Genomic DNA, 24030 nt, shown 5'->3' with positions numbered 1-24030 from the left:
AAGGCCATTAAGATCCCCGGAAGTTTGCAGTTTAGGAGTCATGAGTAGAAAGGTGAGAGTTTAAATCCTGAGGCTAGATCCACCCTTTGAAAAAGAGAGAGGAGTGAGGTAACAATGGTTCATCTGTAGAGAAAGCCCCAAATGGAAGGAAAAGGTGGAGGAGCAGTCAGGAAACTTCCAGAAATGCTTTGGTAACCACAGTAGATAACTCGTATGGCTCAATTTATCATGAATAACTCATGCTTGAAGATAGGATTTTCTTGATGAATGCCATTGCAGCATATTATTAACAACCATTCAGGTGATTCTAGAATGCTTAGAAAGTTAAGGTTAGAATAAAAATAAGTCAATAGCGAGGGCTTTGGGTCCCACAGTGTCATTGTACTGTCCAGGGACAATGACCCACAGAGTGAGACATGGTTCACAGCCATCAGTGCTTCTGAAAATTAGCAACTGTGGAAATAAATGTGAGCAGAGATTCCTTGGTTTAAACATGTCTCACAAATAGAGAAAATTGTTCCATTAAAATTCTCTCTATGAGAAATCTCTATTAAACCAGTTATTTGAGGTGAAAAAATAATGAATATCCTGCCAAATGGTGCACTAAATCCCTGAGGCCATCTATAATGTAATAAAAGCCTAATATGCTAAGTGTCTGACCGTTCATTCGACAGTTTGACCAGTTGCTATGACGTGCACTCACCACCAGGGGGCAGACACTTCAACTGGTAGGTTAGCTTGCTTCTGGGTTCCAGTCAATCACAACTGTGCAAGATGGGCCAGATATGCCCTGGAGCCAATCTCCCGCGGTCCTTCTCAGGCCTCTAAAATATTTCTTCTAATTAATTTTCATTCAATGTGCACGAATCCATGCACCGGACCTCTAGTTTCTTTCTTTCTTTCTTTTTTAAATATATTTTATTGATTTTTACAGAGAGGAAGGGAGAAGGATAGAGAGTTAGAAACACTGATGAGAGAGAAACATTGATCAGCTGCCTCCTGCACACTCCCCACTGGGGATGTGCCTGCAACCAAGGTACATGCCCTTGACCAGAATCAAACCTGGGACCCTTTAGTCCTCAGGCTGACACTATCCCCTGAACCAAACCGGTTAGGGCTAGTTTCTTAATAAATACCATATATTGGTTCCAGGTGACTTGGTCAAAAGCAATTTGGTTGAAACCTAGGTGGTCAAGTTGCTACAAAATGTCACTGCTCAGTCTCTGGGTTGGTTAAATAACCCTGTAGGCAGTGATGCTCAAACACATGCTCATGAGCATTATACCCTAACCAACTTTCAAATCAGAGTTTCTGAAACTGTTGCCAAGCCTGGCATTCGAAATGTGCCAAACACCCAAAAGTTCCTAAAGATCTCTCTATTTTATTATTCCCTCTATTTTCTCTTAGTACAAAATCAACACCTGCTCATTACAGGAAAACCAGAGAACACACAGAAAAAAACGTGAGAAAAACACCTCATCCACATAAGTCAACCTAATGACTACCCAACATGATCTTTGTATTTTAATGTAAAATTATCTCACAACCTATACATATATAAGTATGTGCATAGATAAAATTTTATATTTTTACAAAGATAATACCAAGCTACTTTTTCCAATTTGTTATAATTTTTTTCTTATATTTCAGAAATTGGGAAAAGGCAGACAGCCAACAAGACAATTGGGGCTCACAAGATAGAAACGCATTTGGGGACAAAGAAGTGGGGGGATGTGCGAGAAGAGGGTTGAGCACCTGACATTGGCATAGGTGCGAAGAGGAGTTGAATCAATCCCAGGTTCTTGTTCTCTCTGGACTCCGGCGGCCCACTGAGGAGGTCCTTGACCCTGTGAGTCTGAGGACACTATGCCAGGGAGGTGGGGCGGTGCTGGCAGAAACACCCTGCAAAGGTGACCACGCGTGGGCTCAGCCCACAGCCTGGGCTGTTGTCTGAATTGCCCATGTGCTCCTGGGCCAGCTTTGAGTAAACAGTCAGAGATCCAAACATGTGCATTTCAATGAGAACAGATACCGTGCTGATCAGAGAGAGGGAGGTGGAATGCTTTAGCGCTTCACTTCTCCTGCAAGATGATACAATAAAATCATCTGCACGCAGGCGTTGGCGTGGAAACAAATATGGCCAAGATACGGGCCCTTGTATTGCTCTGCCTCTCACTTAAAACAGGCCCATAGGAAGTCAGACTATGGTGGGCTGCAGATTTCCTGGCCCTCCCTCCTCTGCAACACTCCAGGGTCCTTGAAGGTGGGGGTAGACCAGTGACACAACAGGAAAACCAGTACATTTCTTCCTATATTTTCTGTTGGAATGATGTAGGCCAGCAGTGAAGTACTAAAGTCTATGCACCCAAACTCATTGAACCCTCACACCAAGCTGGTGAGGTGGGTTCCATTACCCTCCCATTTTACAGATGAGGAAATTAAGGTAGAGGAACTTAAAGTCGCTTGTCTAAGGTCCCACAGCTGAAGAGTAGCAGAGCCTGGATTCAAACCCAGAAGATACATCCCCAAGGCCCAGGGCCCTCACTATCAGCTATTCTGCCTTTGGGGTAGATGCAATATGAATATTTGTTAAATGAAGACATTATTGTCACCCACAGTCTTGTAGGGGTAAATACCTTCTGGTTGTTACCTTAGTTCTGTTTAAGAATAACCACACACACTTTTCCCCTGTAATTCACACAGCTAAAACCTAGATGATACCATGACCAGGGTATTAATGGTTAGAGGAGTAAGCACTTGATCACTTTGTGTTTGTGTAGTAAAAGATACACAACATAAAATTTACCACTTTAACCATTTTTAGGTATTTAGTAGAGTGACATTAAGTTTTTCCACATTGTCATGCAATTATCATCACCATTCATCTCCAGAACTTTTTCATCTTCCCAAATTAACACTCTAACCATAACTTCCCGTGCCCCCTCCCCCAGACGCTGGCAACCGCCATTCTTTCTGTCTCTGTGGATTTGACTATTCTAAGTACCTCATATAATTGGAATGATCCAATATTTGTCCTTCTGTGTTATTTCATTTAGCATAATGTTTTTAAGGTTTCCCCATATCGTAGCCTGTGTCAGGATTTCCTTCCTTTTTATGTATGCATACTATTCTGTTGTGCATATATAGCACAGTTTGCTTATCCAGTCATCTGATCATGGACATTTGGGTTGTTGCCACCTTTTAGCTATTGTGAAAGGTGCTGCCAAGAACCAACATCCATTTTCAATTCTTTTGGCTGTCTACCCAAAAGTGGAATTGTTGGATCACGTGGTAACTCTGTTTAATTCTTTTATGAACTACCATACTTTTTCCATCATTTGATTCACCATCAGTAATTGCATACACTACAGCAAGTTATACGTAATAGATTCCTTACAATTCTCTCTGTATTATCATTGATGTGGCAGTAACAAGCTTATACATAGATGAATAAATGGGTATGTTTGTTTGGTTTTTAATTTACTGATTGCTGTAGTAAACATATCATTCCATTTTGGGGTGGTGGGGTGCACATTCTGGCTTAAAGGCTGGAACCAAGCATGCCGAGATGGGAGGTGAGTCATTTTACTGGGTTCTGTTCTCTGGACTTCTAGCATGAAAGGAATCCTAGTAATTCACAGGAAGTCACGCAAAGCTCAAAAGTTTTGGAAAGCAAGAAGGTTAAAAGGGAAAGAGGAAGGCTTCCTCACTCTTAGGAGCTTTACAAGGAAATTCAGGACCACTTTTAGATCCTCGGGCCCTTAATTATAGCCTCGAGGATTTCATGTTCTGTGTTCTTCCTGACTAAAGTTTCTTATGGACCCCCTCCACAGGCATTCCACAGCGTCATTGGAATGGTGAACATGAATTAGGCAAGTTGGGCTCTACAGATTTTCATGCGTCTTCATTTGGGACTGACTAGTTGATGGGAGGAAGCCACCATCAGTTTGCCTTTAGAAGCCATCACCAGGAGAGCTTCATTGTTTTGGAATGAAATATGAAATATGAAATTGAAGGGGTTCTTTAAAAACATCGGGAACTCTGCATGTCAGGGTTCCACTCAATCCCCTGGCTTGGTGTCCCAGTCTTGAGTTTTTCCCGTACAGTTCTCACAAATATATACCTTCTGCCTTTTGCATGAGTGGGAAAGGGTATCAGGCTAACTGCTTGGAATTGGAGCGGGGCCTGGAAATCCAACTTCTCGCCCAACTTTCAGCTCATCTTGCTCTCTTTGGGCCTCCACTTTCTTCAATGCCTGGTGTCTGCAATTCCTAAGCCTTGCTTCATGATGAGCTCCTCTGGAGGCACTTAGGTTTGAGTTGCTCCACTCTGAAAAATCACTCCCATCCTTCCATCCACTGGCCACGTTCTGAGTTAGAGAGGATCCATGGCATATGAGCTTGCATTTTCATTTTGTGTTCATTTCGTTATTTGGGATTAACCTGTGGAAGAAGAAGACAACAATATGACTTTTCCATCATCTTGAAACCAGAGGTTCCCCGCCCCTGCTTTTTGGGAGAAGACAGGGCATCTACCACTGAATAAGAAGTGGAAGAAAGAGATGAGTCTTAAGATGAAGGCATCTGGGTGGCATGACTCTTGTAGTTTTCTTGCCGTGTTCATAAAGCTGCAGCTAGTATTCCGTTGTGAAAGTACCACAGCTTTTTTTATTCACTCATTATTGCTAGGGGCGATGGGTGCACGATGCAGTGTGCAGACGATCATTTATTGAGTTATACACTTGAAACCTGTTCCCCTATAAGTTCAATTTAAAAAAAGAGAGAAAAGAATAGGTAAATTACATATCTCTTTTAAAAAAGAAGAAAAAGCCCTGGTTGGGTGGCTCAGTTGGTTGGAGCATCGTCCCTTACACCCAAAGGTTTCAAGTTCAATTCCCTGCCAGGGCTCATACACAGGTTGTGGGTTTGATCCCGGATCAGGGTTGGGGCATGTACAGGAGGCAACTGATTGATGTTTCTCTTTTTCTCTCTCCCTTCCTCTCCCTCTCAAATGAATAAAAACATATCCTCGGGTGAGAATAAAAAACAAAAAAGAAAAGAAAAGAAAGCTGCAGCTAGCACACTGTTCTGACCCTGAACCAGGCCCTGTGCTAGGTACCTTTGTTATCTGTAATCAGTGTGATAATCCTGTAAAGCAAATGTTATTGTTCATGTTTTATCCATGAGGAATCTAAAGCTCAGCGAGCTTCAGGTATAAGCCCAAGGCCACATCCTGAGCTCTTCCAGTGGCAGAGCCAGACTGCAAACCTGGTCTGCTTGACCCTAAAGCCATTGCTTCACCCATTGCACATAGCTTGGCACCAGGAACTCACAAAAGTTCAGTTCTCTCATTTAAAAAAAAAAAAAAAAAAAGTCTGATCTATCTGGTGCATGTCTAGGCAGTTCTGGAAAGGAAACCCTAAGTAAATCATAGGAAAATTTACTGTTGCCTTGGAGCATGTGTTGACATATTTCTTGCCTACTAATTCACTTGACCTTTCGAAGTCCCTTGTAGTCCTCTAATTCTTAGGCAGTTATTTTTTCAAATTCTTTTCTAGAGTCTGATAACTAACAGCCGACAGTCGGATGACCGTACCTCTATTATCTTCATTGCCTTGATTTAGTTTTCCCTTCCAAAAGCTCTCACACATATCGGTTGATGGGATATATTTCAGGCTGCACTGTTTTTATTTATGATTTTTTTCATGTGTGTTACTTACTCGGAGGCACCCAGGGGAAACCTCCACAGACTTTCCTGATTACCAGATGTCGCCCTTTCTGTGTAACAACTGTCTAATCACCACGGCCTCTTGCCAAGAAACGAGAAAAGCATTTGCATTTGGAAAACCAAGCTGCGCCACGTGAAGCATATTAAGAAGGACGGCCTCCCCGGAATCCACATGAGCTTTCCCCCGTCTGCGTTTGTTTTGCTTACAGATAAAAACCACACGGCCGTGTTTGCAGTTAGGACTAACAAGTGCTTGCGTAACCAGGAGATTTCACGTGGGCTGGCTTAACTTCATTATGCGCAAATTATGTCCTAAGTAATCTTTGAACCAGTAGAACATGTGTAGCCAGTGTTTGTTTTTGGAATATTTCAATTGTTTATTTTAAATGGTGATTTATGATGGATGTGTGTTTAACATGCAAAATAATGCTACATCCCCAGGAATTCTGGGGGAGACAGGAGGTTGTGGAGGCGTCTCAAACCTCCTTTTGTTGAGCAGGGACATGGCATTAGTTATGCAATTAAGAAAAAGCAGCGGAGGGGAAGGTAAGTCGTAGCTGAGCAGGTATTTAAATGAAGCGTGCCCATCCTGAAGCTCAGATCTGCTCCTGCCAGGGCTCTGTAGCCTTTTGAAAACATATCAAATCACTGCTTTCTCTCTTAATTTTGTAACAAGGCCAAGGACAGGTTACTTTGGATTCCACTGTGTGGACAAGCCCAAGCCCTTGAAATGCTCAATGAGGTCAGAGTGTCCAAGTTTAATGTCTCAGATGTGGAAAGAGAGATTGTAAGGATTGCATTCATTTGCATGAATTTTAAAATGCCATCGAACACCTCTGAGGCTGTACCTTGGATGCACCATTTAAGTAGAAAGAGCCACACAGAACCATATGTTAAAATGTGGTGCTATCCTTGAGACATGAGTATCAAAAACACATGTTTCCCCCTCCATTCAACTCTCTCATGAATCACTTAATTTCAGACCATGGAGTGCACCGCTTTTCCTCTTACAGATTTCTGTCGGACAGCGTCATGTAACACAGTAACTAATAACCATAAAATTGTAATGAATGCTCAATTAAGCCAGTTTTCTTCTTGGTTGTTAGGAACTTGGTCTTTCTTAAACCATGGAAAACTAGGCAGAGTTTAAGTTTCATGGAATATAAACGTGGATCCTCTACCTCTGTTAGAAATAGTAATTATCATAAATTTATACCCCATGGGATTCTTTTGTCATGTAAAATTATAATTCAGCCGGAGATGGTGGGAAATTATATCTAATGGGAAAACTCTGGATGCTGTCACCTGCCATTTATATCAGTACATTTTCTTTATATATGAAGAAATATGTGCATATACATTAAAATATATACATAAAATATATATACACTCCCTTTTGACATAAATATGCTGAAGAAAGATTCAAAATAGCCTATGTTGAGTGGACACGTACAGGTAGGCAAATGTGTCATTTGCAGCACAGGGGGCCCTTAGCTAGTTCACTCAAGTCAGTTTTGAGAGCATCCCAGATGCCACTGTGTTTTATAATGAAAGCCCAGTGTTACGCCTTTGAAGTAAGATTATCTCTCGCAGCTGGGCTGCACATGAGACATATTGCAGAGAGAAAGGAGGCAGTGTAGCAGCACCCGATGGGGCCTCAGAAACTTCTCCTGCCAGATGCAATGTTTACAAGCTGTATACATTTTTCATAAATTTTATGTAAAATTTGTAAGTGATGGATTGAATATAATTTTTCTAAATTTTAGAAGTCTTAGGAAGAGATTGCTGGAGTTTCTCTTTCATTTGGCAGATGAAATCTACCTAGCAGACCAGCCCACAAGAGTGGATTTGACCAATAGTATAGAGTATGCTATTTGCAAAAGTAGAAAACAATGCTGTTAAATTATTTTTTACTACAATGTGATGGAAAAAAGACATCTAAGTGTATCAAATTATTCTTCAACAGCAGGCCTTGTCTAACGTGGTTGAAGGGCACTTGCTTTAGTTCCCACCTTTGATTATCTACACTAATAAAAGAGAAACATGCAAATTGGTGTCACTCCACTATACCTACCAGCCAATCAGGGCAAGTATGCAAATTAACCCAACAAAGATGGTGGTGGCCACAGAGCTGGAGGCTTGGGTTGCCCCGGGCGATGGAGGAAGCCAAGTTTCCAGCCCACCCTGGCCGCTGCTCAAGGGAGAGAACAACACGCAGGCGCGGCCAGGAGCCTGAGAGATCAAAACAGAGGGGTGCCTGCTCCACGCCTCCGCGGCATGGCTGGGGGCAGGCCCCCAGTGGACACACACACACACAGGGTGCCTGCTCCGAGCCTCTGACACGGCTGAGGGCAGGCCCCCAGTGGGGATGGACACACACACACACACACAGCGCCTGCTCCGAGCCTCTGTGGCACGGCTAGGGGCAGCCACCAGTGGACACACACACACACACACACACACACACACACACACATGGGACAACTGCTCCAAGCCTATGTGGTGTGGCTGGGGGCAGGCCCCAGTGGGGACACACACACACACACACACACACACACACACGGGGCACCTGCTCCAAGCCTCTGCTGCCAGACTGTGGCTAAGCCATCAGTAGGACATCCACTGAGGGCTCCTGGACTGTGAGAGGGGGCAGGCTGAGCTAAGGGATCCCCACCCCCCAGTGCATGAATTTCGTACACTGGGCCTCTAGTCCTATATAATAAAAGACTAATATGCTAAGTGTCCAGGTGTCTGATTGTCTGGTTGTCCATTCAACCAATCAAAGCATAATATGCTAATGATGTGCTAAGGCCGCTCAACTGCTCGCTATGATGTGCACTGACCACCAGGGGACAGACACTTCGACGGATAGGTTAGCTTGCGGCTGGGGTCCAGCTGATCTGGACAAAGTGAGACAGGCCGGACATGCCTTGGAGCCCTCCTGCATTCCCTCCCCAGCTGGCCAACCTCTTATATCCCTCGCTGGCCCTGATTGTGCATCGGTGGGGTCCCTCTGCCTGGCCTGTGCCCTCTTACAATTTGGAACCCCTTGGGGGATGTCAGAGAGCTGGTTTCAGCCTGATCCTGCAGGCCAGGCCAAGGGACCCCACTGGTGCACAAATTCGTGCATCGGGCCTCTAGTTTCTAATAAAAATAATTACCTTGTGTTGGTCCCCTGTTCAAAATTTCAACTCTCCTCCTAAGTCTGCCAGTTGGATTGACTCTCCGGAACTCTCACATAGTTGACGGATGCTGTTTTGTCCGGAGGATGCAGCTGCTATCTGCAGAGGGGTAGGCCTGTTAGGAGCCCGCACTCCTACCAGAGGTGGAATCTTCTTAGTGGAGATTCCCTTTGGAATGGATGTCACCATTTCTCTACCACAGGCAGAGATGTAAAACTTGTATGTGGGTTAGTAATTGCCTGTTTGCTTTTTTCATCCTTAGCTAATTTAGGTCCCTTTCAGTGCCTTCCATGGTACTCCAGTGGGAGTTAGAATGCTTGGGTTCCAGTCCCCGTCTTCTACTATAACTAGAATCAGTATGTTATAATTATCCAGTGGTGATTATACTTAGCTAATTGTTATTATCACTGGCAAGTCCTGTGAATCCTTGGTGTGTAGGATGAGGGGCAAGGTCAGCCTCGAAGGTTCTTTTCATACCTATTCCTGCAGACCTGGAATTATCTAATTTAAGTATCTTGAAATCTCTGAGTGAATTCACTTCATGGGATTCAAAGGAACATGTGATGAGAAGGACATTCTGCTATTAGAAGATGTGGTCATGTGATATGGACAATATTATTTCCTTTTTATCTCAGATTTCCTTTAAAATAACTCACCCTGTGTTGCCTTAGTGTTTCCTGGGCACAAGGTATTTCATTCAAGACCAGTAACTGGAAAGAATGATATTTTTATCTAACATGTCCCATTTAAAATGTGTTTTTGTTTGTTTGCCTCTTAGGAAAAAGTGCTGCAAAGGGTATAAATTTGTTCTCGGACAATGCATCCCAGAAGGTATGTCATAGGGAAGATTCTGCCTTCTCACCTTGTTCTTGACTAATCACCAGATGTCTGTAATGTTCAGATGTGCCTGGAATGTATGTGTGTTATCTGTGTCTGGTTATCTGTGCATGTGTGTGTGTAATTTCTATGTGAGGGCATTATATCCTTCCAATGCCGATTTGGTTATATGTAGCATGCATGCTCTGTCTAAATCATTACACAACATGTAATCATACATTGAGTAATTCTCTAATGAGCATATCACACACAGAACACAGCCTCCCTCCCCTACCTCTCTATCTGCTTTCCATGTGTTAAACTTGAAACCCCTTCACATGACCATCAGCAAGCCCTGTGTGCAGCCCAGTCCTGAAGAGACAGAGGCCCGGCCCTCAACCCCCTCACCCTCCAGCTGAGCAGACAGGGTCTGGACAGCGCAGAATCAGAGAGACCGGGATTTCCTCATGGTTCCATGTCGCCTGAGTCCATTCCGACTGCTATAACAAGAATACCATATATGGCAGCTTAAATAACCAGCATTTATGTCTCACAGTTCTAAAGGCTGGCAAGTCCAAGATCCAGGTGCTGCAAGATTCAGTATCTGGAGAGAACTTCCTGGTTAATACCGTCTTCTTGCTGTGTCTTCACATGGCAGAAAGGGCAAGGTAGCTCACGCGGGTCTCTTTTACAAGGTCATTAATCCCATTCATCAGGGCTCCACCCTCATGGCTGAATCACCGCCCAAAGCGCCCCACCCAGAACCATCACATTGAGGGTTAGGATTTCCAACTATGGATTTCAGGAGGATGCAGGCATTCAGTCCACAGCACACTTCAAAGTTACTTTCTAAATTTAGTTTTTGCAAGAAAGTCTTAGTACTTGACTCATATGGTTGTTTAAGACTATTACCGCATCTAAAGGACTTAGATCAGAAGCTTGGTTAGTGGCGGTTACTGTTATGGTTGCTGTTGTTGTTATTAATAATAACTGAAATATGTGCGCTAGAAGCCTGCAGTACAGCAAGTGTTCAGGGGCGTGGAGGGGAGGGGCACGTAGCACAGAGGACCAGCGTGGTCAGAGGTGGTGTCTAAGAGGGGGGAGACTCAAGCTAGGTTATCTGGGAAGGCTGCCAAGCACCTAGACAAGTAGGAGGAAGAAGACCGCAAAGGATTAAGCACTGACATAGGGAAGGCTAAGAACCATTTGAAGAGCGTGAGATTAGTTGGCCCAAAGCTGGGGACAGACAGGTGAGTGAGTGATGTGAAATGGGTTTCTTCACTGTTGCCCCAGAAGGCAGGTCCCTGAGCCCAGCCAAGCTACTGCATGTTGTGTTATCTCATGGAGAGCAATTGTTTTATTTGTTAGAAATAAATGAATCCCTCCTGTTGACTGCTCTCTTCGGTGGAAGGATGGCAGAGTTCATTAATCCATAGCTGGGACCTCTGAGGAAGTTGTGTTGAGGAAGGTTCTTAGGAAATCTCATCACCTACGATGGTTTATATGACCTCAGGTCTCTGCAAGACTGACTTTCTCATGCCAGCCAATTCCATTGCTGAGAGCTTGGTGGAAAAAACCCACAAAAATTAAAGTAATTGCCTTCTTTTATAAGCCAGCTTTTCTCAGTTACCAGCTGTGTCTTTTATATTTCAATGTGGCAGCTACCGAAAGAAAATTAAGTTTAGGCCAATCATTTTAAGATCCCAGCTAAAGACCTTACCCCAACTAATTAAAAACACATTATACGGATACCACATACTTACAGTTCCTTTAAATTTTAGGTATTGTGGTTTCAAACATCTGGGACAAAACTAATCTCCCTCACCCCAAGGTGGGGCCACAGCACCTATGATTAATGTAACCTAGAACTGAGTATTTCCGGGAAAAGTGGTCTCAGGAGCTGAAAGCTGCTCTGTCATAACTAATGCTCTGCTCTCTTGCTTTTGCTAGAACATTTTCAAAAGTTGTTTTAATTTGTGAGAATAAGTCAGTATTGGCTTGTTTATCTTTTACTAAAAATACTTTTAGTCATAAAGGTTTCTATTACCCAAAAATGCCAAGTATAAATGTAGGATCTCAGAAAAGATGGTGTATTAGTTAGGATTCTCGAGAGATTTTAATTTTTAAAGAATTGGCTGACAAGATGTGGAGGCTGGCAATTCCAAAGTCCTCAGAGTAGGCCAGCAGAGTGGGGACCCAGGAGAGAGTCAGAGTTTGAATCCAGAAACCATCTGCTGACAGAATTCCCTCTTTAGCAGGGGAGGTCCATGTTTTCTCTATTAAGGCCTTTAAGTGATTGGATGAGGCTCGCCATCATTGTGGAGAGCAATCTGTTTTACTCAAATCTACTGATTTAAATGTTAATCTCATCTGAAAAATATCTCCACAGAAACACCTAGAATGTTTAACCGAATACCTGGGTAGTGTGGCCTGGCCAAGTTGACACATAATTTAACTATCATAGATAGTAAACAGAGACTAGAATTTCTTATCTTTTTTTTTTTTAGGCTAAATAAAGAATAGAAGCTGTAATTAAAACAGTGTTATTGCCTCATAGTTGTTGGTCTGGAAGTTAAGAGTCAGCAAACTATGCTTGTGGGCCACATCTGACCCACTGCCTGTTTTTGCAAATAAAGTTTTATTGGGACACAGTCATACCCATTAATTTAAGTGCTGAATGCTTTTGCCCTACAACAGCAGAGTTGAATAGTTGCAACAAAGGCATGCAAAGCTAAAAATATTATCTGGCCAACCAGATATATTTTGCTTTCTGTGCTGTATTATCTTAATTGGCCAGGTGACGGGATGATCTGATTTGTTCTAGTTCAACAATTATTAATTGAGTATAAACTATAGGAGGAGAGTGGTGCTGTACTCCAGAGCAGTGATCACCAACCTTTCAGACCTCATGGACCACCAGTGGTCCTCGGACCACCGGTTAGCAACCACTGCACCAGAGAACTCAGTCCCTGCCAGGTACCCAAAGAAGTGTAAGAACTAGGAATTTAAGAAGCAGAAGAGCAGGTGAAGCTCTCACTGTGTGTCAGGCATTGTGCTTAACGCATCATCCTATGTAATCTCATAAAAGCACCATGAAGTCGGTACTGTTGTTACCCTATTTTATAGGTAAGGAAACAGAGGCTTAAAGAACCCAAGATCACAGAGATTGTGGCAGAGTTGGGAAGGTTGGCTCCAGAACCTGCATGCTTCACCTCGGTGCGGCACCCTCTAGGCCTGCACAGAGTAGGCATTTGATAACCATGTGGAAGCCCATGAGCATGAGCATCAGAACACTGATGCCTGGAGGTGATGCTTAGTTAAGGAAAGCGTGTTTGACCAGGGACACACATAGGCAGAGCAGCCTGGAATCTTCACCTTAGGGAGAAGCACTTATCCAGGGCAGCTTTCCAGGTCATCATGAAAATGGCATGAGCCTTGTCTCTCTCACATACACACACACACACACACACACACACACACACACACACACACACACACACACTGTAGCAGCCCAACATTCCACCTTTATATGTCCCAGAGTGAAGCCAGGCTCAAGCCCTGTCCAAGGGTAGCTCATCTGTCAGCACCTGGGGAAGATAGTGCAGTGATTAATGAGAGGCTGGATCTAGTCGGCAAGTAAATGTTCAGTCTGAGCACCTGACATAGCGCCAAGTCCCTTCAGAGGCTCATTAACTACCAGTTTGTAAGGATGGAGAGAAGGAGATGCTCTAACCACTGGTTCTCAACATTGGCTGCACATTAGAATCACCTGGGAACCTTTTTAAAATCCTGATTTCTGGGCCTCATCCTCCGGAAATTCTGTTTCTTTGTTATGAGGTGGGGCCACAACATTAGTAACAAAGAAACAGAATTTCTGGAGGATGAGGCCCAGAAATCAGGATTTTAAGAAGATTCCCAGGTGATTCTACTGTGCAGCCAAGGTTGAGAACCACTGCTCTAAGTCTTCACAAGTAATAGACCACCCACCCAATTCACACAGGCTAAGGGCCAGAATGAGATCTCTAGCTATTCAACCTTATTCAGCCCCTTCTCAGCATGCAGAATCAACCCCTGGCATGCAGACCTACAACCCCCACACACTCTAACTCACACACATCTCCATTCCAAAGCCTCCCTCACAATCCTAGAAGCCAGCCTGACTTCTGGTCCTGCTCCCCACAGTATAGGGACAACGCCCATCACCAGGCTGGCTGTTCTTGAGTGTTCCACCAGAAAGAACTTCCTGTCTCTACAGCAGTTGGTTAAAAACAACAACAAAACAGGCCCTGGTAATGCTGCAGAGCAGAGCCTGACCAGCTAGAGCTCCCTTGCTCTTGGGATGAGGGACAAAGGCCAAAGGATGAGGTGGTGAACGCCCCCCTCCCCAGGGGGAAATCACAAGTGATGTTTGCTTCTGACCACTGAGGAGCTGGACACCACGTTTCTCAGAGGCTCCCATGGCTGGAAGAGTGCATGCCCCTCCAAACATAGGTGGTCACATGTCACAGTTGCTCTAGAGCAGAGAGCAGCCCAGAAAGTCTGTTCCAGACCAGAGCCGGGTGACCCCCCTCCACCTCTAGAGTGACTGCAGTTGACATGAGCTCACACTTTCCTCTTTCAGATTATGATGTGTGTGCCGAGGCCCCCTGTGAGCAGCAGTGCACAGATAACTTCGGCCGCGTGCTGTGTACTTGTTACCCAGGATACCGCTATGACCGTGACAGACACCGGAAACGGGAGAAGCCCTACTGCCTGGGTGTGTTGGCAATGCACGTATTTTTCAGCTGACACTGTGCCTCTTTCAGATGAGTCTATGCTTGTTTGGACGCTCTTCATCAGTGGGACCAGCTCCCAGGGGCCGCTTTGATCTTTGATTCCTGCCCTTCCCTCCTGATATTTGTTGGATGCAGTGTGTTGGCATTATCCTAGGGCAGCGGTTCTCAACCTGTGGGTCGCGACCCCTTTGGGGGGTCAAACGACCCTTTCACAGAGGTTGCCTAAGACCATCAGAAATCACATATATAATTACATATTGTTTTTGTGATTAATTACTATGCTTTCATTATGTTCAATTTGTAACAATGAAATTGGGGGTCACCACAATGTGAGGAACTGTATTAAAGGGTCGCAGCATTAGGAAGGTTGAGAACCACTGTCCTAGGGGATCACTGCCCTTCACCTCGATTATTGAGATGAACGATGGCCATGGAATTCTTCAGGGAGTTGGTGCCAGTCAGGTCTTCATGGGCAGTGAGATATATGAGCAAGAAAAGGGGAACATTAGCAAATGTAAATTAGGAGAATATAAAACAGAACATTAAGTGGGAAGAAATGTAAAAACAGAAATGAGAGTAAGCATTCTCTCAGGTGAGAAGTAGGAGGAGAGGCTGGGAAAGAGGGCGTCCATGTGGCAGACAGGTTGGGAGTCAGAGAGATCTGAAGCCAGCCACAGGGGCTGCAGCTGAGCAAAATCAGCGCTGCCATTGCCACAGGCGTGGTCCCATCCCCAGCCTGCACTCTGAATTTCTGAGGCAGGTTTATTGTCCCCTGAAGCCATGTTTCAAAGGGTGGTGAGTCCTGGCTAACCTCTCAGAAACATCTAAGGTCCTCTCTTTAAAAAAATAAAAAAAAAAAAATGGCCTCCCCTCCAGACTCTGAGGGTGGGACTGGAAATCTGCATATATGCAAATGCCTCTAGTAAATCCCATGCACAGTCAAGTTTGAGCATCAGCTTGAGTATGAACCTAGGAGACTGGCACATGACCCAAGTGGAAAATAAAGGAGCTGCAGTGAGCAGGGGCTCTAGAGAGAACCATTCAAAAGAAGTTCTAGATATTAGGTCTCCTGTCTTCTCCCCAGGGCACCTTGGAAGTGCCCCGTGCTGACAAGGAATGGGATTGAGGCCACCAAGTGAATGGAGTGGGGACCCAAGGCCCCTCCTACAGAAAGCATGGGATGCCACTCTGGACCCCTAAGGTCCCAGGCACAAGGGCTCATATTTGTGGTATGGTACCCTGTTCTTTTCATTTAGGGGTCAGCAAAGCCAGCTTGCTGCTGAGTTCCATCCATTTCTATCTCTCAACCTCCTCTGGACATAGAGGCAGCTCCACGCTTAGGTGTAGGGCAGGGGCACGCAGAGGGCGTGGTCAGCCTGAGGAACTGCAGGGGAGGATCCAGCTATGTGACATCATCTACAGAGGACATAGCATGTACCACCAAGGGAAAAGATGACCACACTCCCCTCGGCACACACAGGGCCTGCCAGAGGCGGGTCCATGGCAGCTTGCCTGGGGAGTAGTTGTTGGAATCCGGAAGCGAGGACTGGGCTGAGACAGCTGCCACATGTGCACAGTCTCCCACTCACTGCCACCCAGGTCTTCAGTGAATGAGAGAAAACAGCCTTGGGCTCCCTCTCTTCTTCCTGGTGGGAAACGGTTTTGTTTCTACCCCACTCAGGGGAGCAAGTCTGTGATGTGCTCAGTTCATGGGGACTCTTACTGGTTACTTGTTTGAGGGTCTCACGGCTCATTTCCACAGCTCACGAGGAGTCTGTTTGGGTCATTGACGAGGCTGAAATTTCCTGGGGAGAACTCTCTCTGTTAGGCCCATTATGCCTGTTTTCTTTGATCAGAAGTGGCTTTTCCCAGGTACCATCACATCTCTTAACTGGGAAGGAGTCCTTCCTAAGTGACCTTGGGTCACTACATGCTACTTGGAATGATAGCCAGACATAAAAAAAAAAACAAAAAACCCGTGGCACACTGGGTCCTGGCAGAAAACCATTTCTATAATGCTCGCTTTTGCAGAAAACTGTTTCTATAATGCTCACTTTTGCAGAAAACTGTTTCTATAATGCTCACTTTTCAAAGTGTGTTGCCATTGGGGAGCTTGTTTTCTCACCTAAGGAGCCTTATGAAGTGTGTAGGGCAGTCTTCATTATCATGGGTTACAGGTGACAACTGTGAAGGCTGGCGATGCCTGCACCAACCACCTGACTTGGTAATGGCAGAGCCACAACCAGGAACCCCATCAGTGATCTGTTGTAACCATGGTGACACGGCCTGATGTCTTCCTGTCACTCAGGTTTCTAGCTTCCTGCTCTATTTCAGGCTTCTCTGTTAGAGCCTGACAAAGTGTGCTTTGCAGACATAAACATGTCACTTGTGTTGGAAATCAATTCTTGGAAACTAAGTGTCGTCTGCATTTTGGTCCAAACCTAGATATCGACGAGTGTGCCACCAGCAACGAGACACTGTGTGCACACATCTGTGTCAACACCTTGGGCAGCTACCGCTGTGAATGTCGGGAGGGCTACATCCAGGAGGACGATGGGAGGACATGCATCAAGGGAGACAAATACCCCAATGACACTGGTGAGTGGGGCAATTATGGTGGGTGGGTGGGTAGGTGGGTGGGTGGCTGGCTGGCTGGCTGGCTGGATGGATGGATGGACAGGCACTAGGAAGGGGCATTTATATAAATGGCAGGTGTGACTGGGTAAGAGGAGGGTAGGACATCAGGTCAAGTCTCTTCCAACGAGACCTGGTGAGAGCGATGCCCGTGAGCAGCGAGGTTGTGAACTGGTGTGTGTTTGAGGAAGCTCTCCACCAAGCAGAGGTGGTGTGCTTGTGGATAAATCAGTAGAGCTTAGTTACATGCTTAGACCAAACTAGGATGAGCAAAGAAGAGACCAGAAACACTACGTTCTCTCAAAAGAGAATGGGCTGAATATAAATATGAGACATTTCCATGGAAGTAAGCTATCTACATCAGTGCAGCTCAAAGTACATAGTCCACGGCCCTGTGCCTGCCGACAAGCTGTTTGTGATTTGGTTCAGGACTGGGCAGAAACAGAAGTTGAGAATGTTTAGAAGTTTTTATTCTGATTTGACAGAGAAATTTTGTTTAGATCGAAAGATTTCTGCTGGTATTTTATGCTTTATTTTTCTAGCAATTGGTTTTAATTGTATTTTGCAAATACAATCACAGTGGAGTGGCAATTTTTAAAAGCTGGCCCTTCTTCGCAGCGTTTGAGAAGCTGCTTGAACTGAGATGTCTGATCCCTAAGGATATGATTAGCTCGCATATTGAGTTACTTCCTTAGTCAAGTTTGGAGGGGAAGGGAGGGAGGGGGCAGGGGAGGCAGGAAGGAAAGAAAGGGGTTAGGGGGAAGGGAAGGAAAAGAAGAAGGCTTTGTGCTCCTTATCCAAGGCTCACAAGGCCAGGAAGTTGTCATCTTCCAGAACCCAGGACTCGGATCCTCTCTGTTATCCTGGGGAGGGAAAGGGGCCTGGATGCTGGAGGTGGCATGGTGAGGCTGCCTAGGTCTGGACCACCTGTGGGTGGGGAGGGAGCGAGTCCCAGGTACCAAGAAATGCAGGGAAATGAAAGGCCAGAACTGTCTGGGTACTCAGGAGCTAGTTAGCGATTTTGGGGGTGTAGTCTGAGGTTCACAAAGGGGCGGAAGGCAGTTGCCATTGGCTCATCACAGCAAACAGCTGGGGACCAGCTGCCTCCCACGGGAAAAACTACAAAGCACAATTATGCGGTTGAGTCATGAGGAAGCCACCATATATTAGAAGTAGAGGCAAAATATCTGTTTGGAGCCAGCTCAGAATTGGGCAATTTGGGATAATGTGAATGAATCAGAGGCCCTGTGAAATCTACTGAAAGCCGGAAGCTCGAGGGACCAGCGTGCCCAGAGGTGCTTAAAGCAGGGGTTAGTTGGGGGAAAAAACGTGTGCAGGTGGCTTTTCTTAGAATTCAAATCTAAAATCCCTTCATTTTTGTTTCATGGTGGAGAGGGTGGGGGAGGGGTGGGACGTGTCACTTACCTCTTAGATTATGTCCTATATTGAAAGGAAGAATCTCACTGAAAAAATGAGGGGCAGCCTCTTAGTCACCGATACATTGATGTGTGGGTCGACTTAAGAATTAGCAGCAGGAGAGCAGCGTTCCCATTTTTCATTCTGGAATTGGATTCCAGCTGCGCTCTGAGCCAGGCAGCCCGAGGCTGTGGGCCACTCAGCCTGCCAACTCCATTGTCTCTTTGCCTCACGTGTCTATTCAGGTGAAATCCCATTTACGTGGGCATGAGGGGCAGTGTTGAGCAACCCAGTCTAGAGCACAACCATCAGAAACAGCAACCAATGCTTACTGCCGAGTGTCAGGGTGGCCTCTGATGGTAGGGATCTGGTAAGACCTGGCCCCGCCCCACCAGCAGTTCCCACCTGGTGGGACAAAGTGACCTGCCCAGAGACTTGGCCTTAACCAGCAGAGACCAGAGAAGCAGAGACTAGTGTGAGATGTCAGTCACTGGATTTACTGGTTCTTTGATCTCAGTGGCCTCCACCTCTTGCAATGATTCTTAGGTTCTGCAACCACATCCCTCTTCAGTCTCATACATTGCACTGCTGTGTGGTTCCCTAGGGATGGCTCTGAGCAGGGCAAGGTGGCCTTGGTGGCACTTAGCACCCACCTTGTACTTTGCAGCGTGCACCCAGGAGGGGCCCAGCCACAGGGCAGGGGTACAGGAAGGTCTCACTGCATCTTTGAAATTAGCAGCGCACCAGACCGGCGCGTGGCTCTGTGGAGCATTGACCTATGAACCAGGAGGTCATGGTTCAGTTCCCAGTCAGGGTATAAGCCTGGGTTGCGGGCTCGATCTCCAGTTGGGGGTGTGCAAGAGGCAGCTGATCAATGATTCTTTCTCATCATTGATGTTTCTCTCTCTCTCTCCCTCTCCCTTCTTCTCTGAAATCAATACAAAAATATTTTTTTTAAAGATGAAATTAGCAGCTGGTGGTGCCCAGTCAGACCTGAGACCCCGCTCTTGTTTCTGTCCCTGAGAAACAATTTCTCAAACACACAAAAAGTTTCAGTGCAAGAGATCAAGAATTTTATTTAAGAGATGATCGTTTGACTTTTGCAGCTGAGAATTCAGTAAAAACCTAAGCAATCATAATTAAAAGGAATATGTATTTGCAGCTTTTGGGGTACTTTCTCTAGTATTACTTTCATGTAAAGGTATATGTGACCTCAACCATTTATTAGAGCATTTCCTCACGTTATGTTCTATACAACTTTGGGGTCATATGGGTATTGCTGAGCCTTTCTTCCTTAAGAAGCTTCTGTGTTCAGAGATTTGGGGAAGAATGTGTTACTGCACCCACTTCTTAAGGATTCATGATGCAAGTGTATTCACAGCTCTGAGAGATGGCCATTTTCTACCCCCCAAAAAAATATGTTAATTTTAATTAAACCTGATTTTCTCAAAATTAGTTTCTTAAGAAATACCTTCTAACATCTCCCAGATGGTGGTGTCCTGGAAATTGGAGTTTGGAAAATTCTAGCTTACTAGCATCAAAACTCTGAGCTCTGGGGCTCAACTTGGTAGGTCATCTGGTCGACTTTCAGGGAAGGATGTTTTTGGATGCAGCCACGAAGTCCAGAGGGAAACCATTCGCTGCAGACAGCAGAGCATCTGATGAGCAAAACAGGGCGATACTCCTCCATTCTGCCATTCCGAGAGACAGGATGTTCCTGTTTACAGGGGCTGGGAGGGGGCGCCCTTCTGTTTAATCAGAAAGAACTGTCTGGTGGCTCTACCGCTGCGCTTCATTGTAATGAGCTCCTCACTGCCGATTCTCTCCCTCCTCCTCCTCTACACATAGTAGCCTCAAATGACTTTTTAAAAACCCGGAAGGTCACCACTGCCAGTTGTATCATATTCCCCCCGCCGCCAGCAGCAGCATTATAAAAGAATTTCTCAGTATTTCATGTTCAGTAACTGGTCTCTATTGAATTCACCACACACGCGCAGAGGGCTTAGCATTTGGTTTTAGTGTTTTACTAAGAAAAACATTCCAACACCCGTAACCAAGGAAATCAGGGAGTCACAGCCTGAGAGGAGTAATTCATACACAAAATTATGAGAAAGGACAGGCACATTGCTTGCCCTGAATGTTAAAGTCATAACTCACGTGATGGGCCACCGAGAAAGTGAGGGGCTGGCTTTGGTGGTTCTGGCAGCAAAAGGCAAGTGCCCTGGATGCATTTCTTTGACAGTGGTGACGCCCGAAAGTTCCTTGGTGTAGAAGTTGGGAGAGCTGGTGGCTGGAGCTGCGTTAGGATTAACCAGCTGTCATGGGACGGTCGCCAGGCCTCAGCTTCCTCCTCTGTAGACGACAGGGTTGGATAAGGAGAGCTCTGAAGACCCTTTTGCCCTTTGCAAATATTTTTTTCCAATGTGGTGTGAAGAGCTTCAGTAAAAGTAATACAAGCCCTCCCAGTCCTGGGAGTCCCTGTGCGGTCACATCTTTGTCCTTCATCTAAGCGAGTGCCAAGACTCTAAGACATGCCCAGCTTCACTACCAAAACAGAGAACTTACTATATCTCAACAGATGAAGTATCAACATCCAGCTATTCAGCTCAGTACTAAGAAAAGTTAGAGGCCAGACAAACCTTGTATCTCAAACATCAGAGGCAGTTAAGTGGTTTCATCTGTTTTGGACTAATTAATAAGTCCAATATTTCATCACAGTCAATTTTTCTTGGATGAGGAGGTAATGATTATTAAGTATAAACACATGATGTAAAACCTCCTTTCCTCCTCCTGTGTTTTTTTTTAAATTTTGCATTGTCCAATGACTGTAATATTACAGTCAGAGGAATTTAAAATCAAGGACGGCCTCAGCTCTTTATCCAGAGAGCGAGCGGAGAGCAGAAGGGGCTGGCCCTGGAACTGTGTCTCATAATCCAAAGGTCGCTGTGCACACACAGGCACGGTATCTCGGCTGGCTAATAGGGAAGAATGGCTCGCTCAGTCACTTTGATTCTCTTTGAAAATATGTAGCTGGAGCCAGCTTAGTCACTCCAGGGAGTCTGTGTAGCCCCCTGAGGAGAAGAATTAAGGGCAAGTAGGCTCCATAGTAATTAGCTATTTATCAACTTTTGTTTACTTTCTGATAAAGTGACCGTGACCCCCAGTGCCACTTAGTACAGCTCAAAGTGTCAGGAATGGCCAGGTGTTTCATATAACTTTCAAGCTCCACTAATCCACAGATCAGTGGTTCTCCACCTGAGGGGCTTGAAAAAATGCTGATACTGTCCCGTGCTGTGACTCCCAGATGGGAGGGGTACAACTTAGTGGAATTTTAAAAGCCCCCCAAGCAGTTGCAGTGTGTCACCAGGGTTGAGAACTGCTGCCGGGGCACAAATCTGCACCATCAACTTTTAAAAACAAACATGCTTCGTTCGTTTGTGACACTGCTGATATGAAATGTGTTGGGAACATTCTTTAGTTCTTCTAAGTTTATTAAATATTACTAATATGGTATGTAAGGAATTCTATTTCTAGTGCTTAGGATGTAAGTATACCCTGCTCAGTTATCAGTAAAAATTAGAGCTATCTGCCCTCATGTGGCTAATTGATAATATTGCACCTTTATCTGAGCAGGTTGGAGCAATATGTTGTGACTAGGGGCCCAGTGCATGAATTCGTGCGCCTTGACCCATCCTCTGTGCCCCTGCCCACTGCAGCCCTGGTCCCCTGTCTGCAGGCAGCCCCACTCCTGCCGCCACCACTCCCACTCGCTGACAGTGCCAGCCCCGCTCACACCCGCTGATGGCGCGGAGCAATTGGGGCTGGCTCCAGCAGCAGGTGCAAGTGGGGCTGGCACTGTCAGTGGGTTCAAGCAGCGGCTGCTGCCCTGATCACCCTCAGAAGCAGAAGGAGGTGGAGAAGCCCTCAGGGGCAATCAGGGCCAGCAGCTACTTCTCACACCCCCTGGTGGCACCGAATGATCGGGACCAGCACTGGGCATTGGCAGCAGGTGTGAGCAGTGGCTCTGGCACCGGCTGCGGTGCAAGCGCCAGGCAGGACCACAGCGTGTGGGGAGCAAAGAATTTTCAGTAACCACCAGAGGTTTGCCCCAGTGACAGCGACTGGCACCCCACCTTGGTCTGGCGCCCCTGCTCCACCATCCTGCTGTGGCCAATGCCCACCATGTACCGCACACACCCCTGCTGGTCAGCGCATGTCATAGTGATCGGTTGTTCAGTTGTTCCGGTTGTTCCACTATTTGGTCTATTTGCATATTAGCCTTTTATTATATAGGATACTTCACTGAACATGGTCATAGTCACAGTCAGAGACACTCAGTGGCTACATTGAGAGGATTAAAAACAAAGTCCCAGATTCCTACCCAGATTTCTATATGAATTATTAATGTAGCACACACAGGATTATTCTAACACACTTGACAGTACTGTAGACAAATTGCAGGAGAGATGAGCCCCAATTCAGAAGAGATGGTGTGCTCTGATCTACACACAGTTATTTATCTTCAAACCCTCTGAGAGCTCTTTCCAAAGGAAAGACATCTGTAATTTTGTAGGTAACATAATTTTTAAAAAGATACCAGCATTAACAATCATATCAGCATTTATGGAGCATTTGTCATGTACTAGGCACTGTTCTGGGAACTTACAGGTATTGTGGATGCCTCACAGCAATCCCAGGTGTTAAGTGTCATTGTCACTTATCACGTTTCAAAGAATGGATGCTCACAGAGGCTGTGACTTCCCACCGAAAAGGTATGAAGCGGCAACATCAGGATTCAGTCCTGATCATCAGACTCCACCAGAGCCTACACCCCTGGCCACTACTAGTATGTTTCTCTTTTGGTGGAAGTTTCATAAGACTTTGGAGCAAAGTTTCTCTTTTGTGTGTGTGTGTGTGACAAAGTTTCATTATAAGGCGGTCATATACATAATTTAGAATACATAAATTTTTTAATGATTATTTTAAAGAAACATAAAATGAAAAATCTCTATAGGGAACCTCCAGAGCTCTGAGATTATGTCCATGAATCCTGAGGAATCCATTTAAAAAGAGTTTGTAATCAATATTTTCCTAATGCATTTGACTTTAAAAACCTCGGAGCAAAGTTCATCTTGATCTCTATTCTGATCATTTCACAAAGGGACAGCAAACAGGCTGAGCACTTCTAGGTCAAAGGTCACTCAGCAGGGCTGTTCTCTGGGGCAGTGAATGTGGGTCATTTGGAGGGCTTTGATAGACGTGCTCTAGGCCCACTCCCAGGATTTCGGATTTCAGAGAACAGGTCCCTGCATGATTGTGGTGCTGGTGCTGCTGCTGGTCTGTTGATCACATGTGGGAACTACTGCCGTGGAGCCAGCCTGGCAGTTGGCTCTCAGGTGTTCCGAACAGAACCCCCTGTAGCAGGCTCTCTGCACCCCCACGGTGCTCAGTCGCTGCCCACGGCGCTCTGGGAGACCTTA

General features: G+C 45.5%; 1 protein-coding gene across 1 annotated transcript in view; it reads left to right on the top strand.

Annotated features, from left to right (window-relative positions):
• Positions 1-3568: 3568 nt before the first annotated feature.
• CCBE1 (collagen and calcium binding EGF domains 1) overlaps positions 3569-24030 on the top strand; it is a gene marked incomplete at its 5' end in the record, with an annotated part of 31752 nt that continues 11290 nt past the window's right edge. Inside the window, 7 exons of the mRNA XM_081096547.1 lie at positions 3569-3575; positions 5937-6002; positions 9688-9740; positions 10290-10393; positions 12582-12715; positions 14347-14481; positions 16946-17098. Coding sequence (XP_080952673.1) covers positions 3569-3575; positions 5937-6002; positions 9688-9740; positions 10290-10393; positions 12582-12715; positions 14347-14481; positions 16946-17098 — 652 coding nt within the window. The remainder of the gene's footprint in view (positions 3576-5936; positions 6003-9687; positions 9741-10289; positions 10394-12581; positions 12716-14346; positions 14482-16945; positions 17099-24030) is intronic.

Source organism: Myotis nattereri (genome assembly GCF_964212035.1).
Source record: "Myotis nattereri genome assembly, chromosome: 8".
Lineage (NCBI taxonomy): Eukaryota > Metazoa > Chordata > Mammalia > Chiroptera > Vespertilionidae > Myotis > Myotis nattereri.
This window is presented reverse-complemented; position numbering and strand designations above follow the sequence as displayed.